This window comes from Cystoisospora suis (genome assembly GCF_002600585.1).
Source record: "Cystoisospora suis strain Wien I chromosome Unknown contig_3749, whole genome shotgun sequence".
NCBI classification, from domain to species: domain Eukaryota; phylum Apicomplexa; class Conoidasida; order Eucoccidiorida; family Sarcocystidae; genus Cystoisospora; species Cystoisospora suis.
In genome coordinates, this window is record NW_027156544.1 from 30,600 (window position 1) to 35,021 (window position 4,422).

At 51.6% G+C, this 4,422-nt stretch overlaps 1 protein-coding gene across 1 annotated transcript; it reads left to right on the plus strand.

Moving 5' to 3' along the window:
* Positions 1 to 2,815: 2,815 nt before the first annotated feature.
* On the plus strand, positions 2,816 to 4,416 carry CSUI_007206 (uncharacterized protein; the record flags this gene model as incomplete). The annotated part of the gene is made up of 1 exon (XM_068067356.1): positions 2,816 to 4,416. A coding segment is annotated over one exon (201 nt), but the record flags the coding sequence as incomplete, so codon positions are not given.
* Between the last annotated feature and the right edge of the window lie 6 nt (positions 4,417 to 4,422).

The window sequence follows — 4,422 nt, forward strand, 5'->3', positions numbered from 1 at the left end:
AACAGAAGATTTTGAAAGGGTGTTCTGATCTTGGCGCTTTCAGATGAAGAAAAGCGCATGTGGGTCTCAAAGAGATGACCGAAAAAGTCTGCTTCCTCAATCTAGCTAAAACTCATTTTCTTCGGTTGTGAGACACCCGCTAAGAAGAGTGGTATGAGTAGCAGGGTGTGTCTAATGAGCTTGGCTGACAGACAGGTTTCGAAGACGGCGAAGGAGTTCCATGCATGCTCTATATCTATCATTCCGTGTGTGCTTCCCTGATGATTGATTGTGAGAGGGAGGCGTTAGGTGACTGACTGACTGACTGACCAGATGCTCCGTCATTAGTGCGATGGTTTCTGTTGTCGGAGAGGTCGTTTCATGTGGATGTCATGCGGTTCTCGATCCCTTGAGGTGGCAGTTTTTTCACGACTTCTTCACTTTTAGTTCAGATAACGCGTTCTCTCCCTTGGAGCCTCTCCTGAGTAGCGAGGGCACGTCCGTAGGTGACGATGAATCCAGTTTTGCGGCTGAGTCGACATTTCGCTGCACTTTCCCTCATTCTCGTTGGTTTGAAAGCGACCACACGTGACTCCCACCCTGAGGATGACCTCCGGGGCTGCCTAGCACATGCAGACAGAATGAACGACAGACCCGTTGGGCAGGCAAGGCGACCCCAGCGCTGCCTGCCAGTTTTAGCCTCCTGGACACCACTGAGCCGTTCATGAAACCGCCGGGTAACTAAAGCCGTGCAGGGTGACTGGATGGGAGTAGCCGGGCGGGCAGGTGTGCAGCGCCGGGGCTGCTTGGAGGTACCTGGGGTCGTCAGTAGAGTCGAAGTGATGCGGACACACAACACAGAAAACCTGCGTTCAGCCATTTTCATGCCTTCTTTGCAGACGTTTCTCGGATAGTTGTGGCGTTCAGCCATGCTCTCACGTAACCGAGCTGGTCTGGGAAACTGCTGAAAGCCGGACGTTGAGGGTCAGATGAACACGATAGAGCGACTACTTCTAGCCTTGTGTTGCCGAGTTTGACGTTTGGCTGTGAGACGAAAACGATAAAGCCGCATCTCTTTATCTTCTGCCTCTGCTGGTGAGCCTCCACTGTCGGTGTCGCATCAACTAGGAGAGGTGAATGATTCAGATGAGTCAGCGGTAAGCTCGCTGATGGGTTCTGTGCAGCGGTCCCGTGCGAACCGGGATGTGCCTCCGGGCAATGCCTTTGTACCCTCCACTTTGTCATCTGTGAGCGGGCCCACGGCTCACGCGATGAGTTTGGGAGAGGCGGAGCGGAGGGGGGCGTTCTCCGTGTCAGTCTGTAAGCGGCCTAGCGGTCATGACCGTCAGCGTGTGAGCCGTACACGTCTTCTCCGTCATGTTGGCGGGGTCACTACGGCAGTGAATGTAGAAAAACTTGGTGGACGAACTTCAAGATGAAGAACCCTGCGGACGTTTTGCTTCTCTTGTTTCGTTTCCACCCCCGGCCGGGCTTCACCCCCGCACAAAAGGACGCACGTTCGTCGGGCAGCGCAGTAAAACAGAGTGTTCAACGACTGCAGCGCGACCGCCGTTTCCTGCTCTGAGTGTAAAGCATTAGTGACCATCTGGTTGGAATGAAAACTCTTGGCACTTGTTTCTGAGCCACGGAGTCCACGTGGAGCGCTACGGGATGTTGCTGCAGGATAGCTCTCGAAGACTGCCGGCAGATGTACATTACGATCCTCTCAAATCGCTTCACGCACTCAAGGTTTCACGGGGGCCCGGATTTGACAAGACAGAGGTCCTTTAGGTGAAGACTAGGTAGCATAGTAGGACCACGGTCCGAACAGTACCGCAAACTGGCTGCGCAATAGGGCACTCAGGAAGCGCCCTCGCACCATTTTGGAGTACCTCTTTCCTGATACTTTGAGGGCATACACAACGTGCGCTTAAAAGACCTTCAACGATCACGGTATCTTTGCGGAAGAAAGAACCAGTATAGCGTTGATTTTCTTCGGGACAGCGGCAGTAGGACGCGTCACATCCAGACACTGCCGTTCCACTGTATTGTCCAGGATCCCTCGATCGGCACCCATCATCACGGCACGCCAGGGCTTGCATCCTTGATGTCGAATTGTCGACCTTCAGCGAACTCCTCATCTTGGGGAACTGGTACTGAAAGGTTGCCTTCATGCTGGAGTCGCCGACGCTGATAGAGCTCTAGCACAGTTTTTGCGACTGGGTTATATGAACTGGTAGAAGAAAAAAAAGCCTTCGAAGGCATCTCCGCCTTCGTCGTCTCCAGTGTCAGAACGGTCCACTCTGATGTTTGATCGGAAATCAACGGCGGCTCGTCTCCCCGGCTGGTCTCACTCCCAGCCACGCTTGTTTCGCTCTCCGAGCTCCAAGTTATTACGTTGAATACTCAAAAGGAGACGGTCAGAGCTCAAGCAACTGAACAGAAGAGCGGGGACTTTTCTCGTCTCCGCGTCAAGTAGCCGTTCGTAGCTAGCGAATGGCATTCTCGGCTGGTAGACCGGCGTTCTGTACTGCCGTATACTTCGTCTGTCCGAGAGTACAAGGACGAACTGCACACTTCAAGAACACTAGCCTCGTTTTCTTCTCGGACACGAATGCAAGACGAGGAATTCCAAGTTTTCTTCTTTCCATTTCTCTTCTTTGTTCAAGGCGGAGCCAGTCCAACTTGACACTCTAGTGCAGCTCAGGACACCACTGCGTAGCGCGCCCTTTCCCCGAATGCTGCAGTGTGCATGCTGGAAAATTTTGCTTGCGCTGGATTGTTTTCCTCCGACAAGGCAGCAAGCAGGACAGGCTGCCAGCAAACAGTCGATAGAGACAGTTTGGAGCCGGTCTGTTTGGAAGAAATACCAGTGACGGGTGATTTTTTCGTGTGCCGGCGGGAGTCCTCTAGTGGTGTGTTGTTTCCTGAGCGACGTCCAATCAACTCTCTAGAGCAGCATGCCAGCAGTTGGTCCTCTATTCCTTTTGCCGCAGTCGGGAGGCTGAGGTTGTCCGTACTTTTCTTTGCGAGTTAATCGATCTTTTCCAGAAAGTAAGAGCCAGTATTTTTTTGGGTCTCATGATAACCAAAGCGGACACAACAACGATTCTCTGCGTGTAGTCTCGGAGATCTCCAAGACCCCAGGGCTTGCAGGCGCCTGAAGTAGTTTTGGTCATCGGAAATGCCCGTTGCGTTTCAGCAAGCTTCAGAGCGAGAGGAACCAAGTAAGGAGCTGGTGTTCGAAAACAACATCTTCTTTCTTCCGATATGCAAATCTATCCCATTTGTTGTTTCGGGTGCAGTTCACTTCACGTAGACTTCTTCCTTTCTTGACCGTGCTACTGGGAGAAAACGAAGAGGCTTCTTTCTTTTTGTTTTTTGTAGTAGTTCCTTCTTTTTTGAGGCGGGGCCCGTCTCCCAAGGAGATCTTCTCTCTGTCTTTCCCGTTGCTCGTCATTGTTGTCAGCGGGCGGTTCCACACTGATTGTTCTTTTGTGTTGGTGGGTCTCATCTTTATCTGTGTATCTGTCTCTCTGTCTATCTATGGTGTTTTTCCTTTTTTGTTAAGCGGCTGGGCGGTTGTCGGTGTTTTTGTGGCCTTCCGAGTTTTTCCATTTATCGCAGGTGTTGTGCCTCCGATGGTTTCGCATATCGCGATCTTTTCTGGCGCCTGCAGCTGTCGCTGTCCGTACCCCGGGGGATGTTTCGGGAGCCTTCCCCGTGGTTGTCCGCCGCGGAGTCTTCTCTGTTGTGAAAAAATCATGATGGATCTTGGAAGGAGGTAGTTTGTAAGTGCTTCATGTGTTTTGTAAACTGAGGGAAACCCCCTTGAAGCGGCTTTTGTCGCCGTCACAAGAACGTCGTCTCTTCTCATCGGGCTGGAGAAACAAGGGACTACACATTTGGTCCGTCAAGAGTAAACAACATCACCTCCCTCTCGTTTCCCAGAAGCCTTTCTCTCACGCCTGCAGCTGGGATTCATCTCAACGGCCTCTTCAGTCCTTCGTAGAACGATGCTTCCTTCCTTGCCTGCATAGTATATACACGTCACTCTGTCAGATGTTTCGGTTCTTGATCTTTTTCTCTTCGCTCCTTCCTTTTTCCACTCTTTTTCTTCTTTCTCTTCGTGTTTCCTTCCAAGGACAGCCCCTTCATCTCCCTGTCGCGTCCATCCTTTCAGTATAGTCGTTTTCTAGTTCTCAGCAGTGCAACGGATAGACTGCTCCTTCGCGTCCTCGTCTTTACTTTCTCTTTTACCGCCCGAGAAGGATTCTTTCTTTCTTACTGGACGTCCTTCTCTTCACACCGGTCTTCTGTCGTCCAGTGAGGGGAACAACATTTTGTTATCAGCCGTCTTGATGTGCATGCTGTCGAGACACCCCAAATGGATGAGACGATCTGTGCCTTCAAAGTAAATCTCACAATCACTTCCCCCCCCTT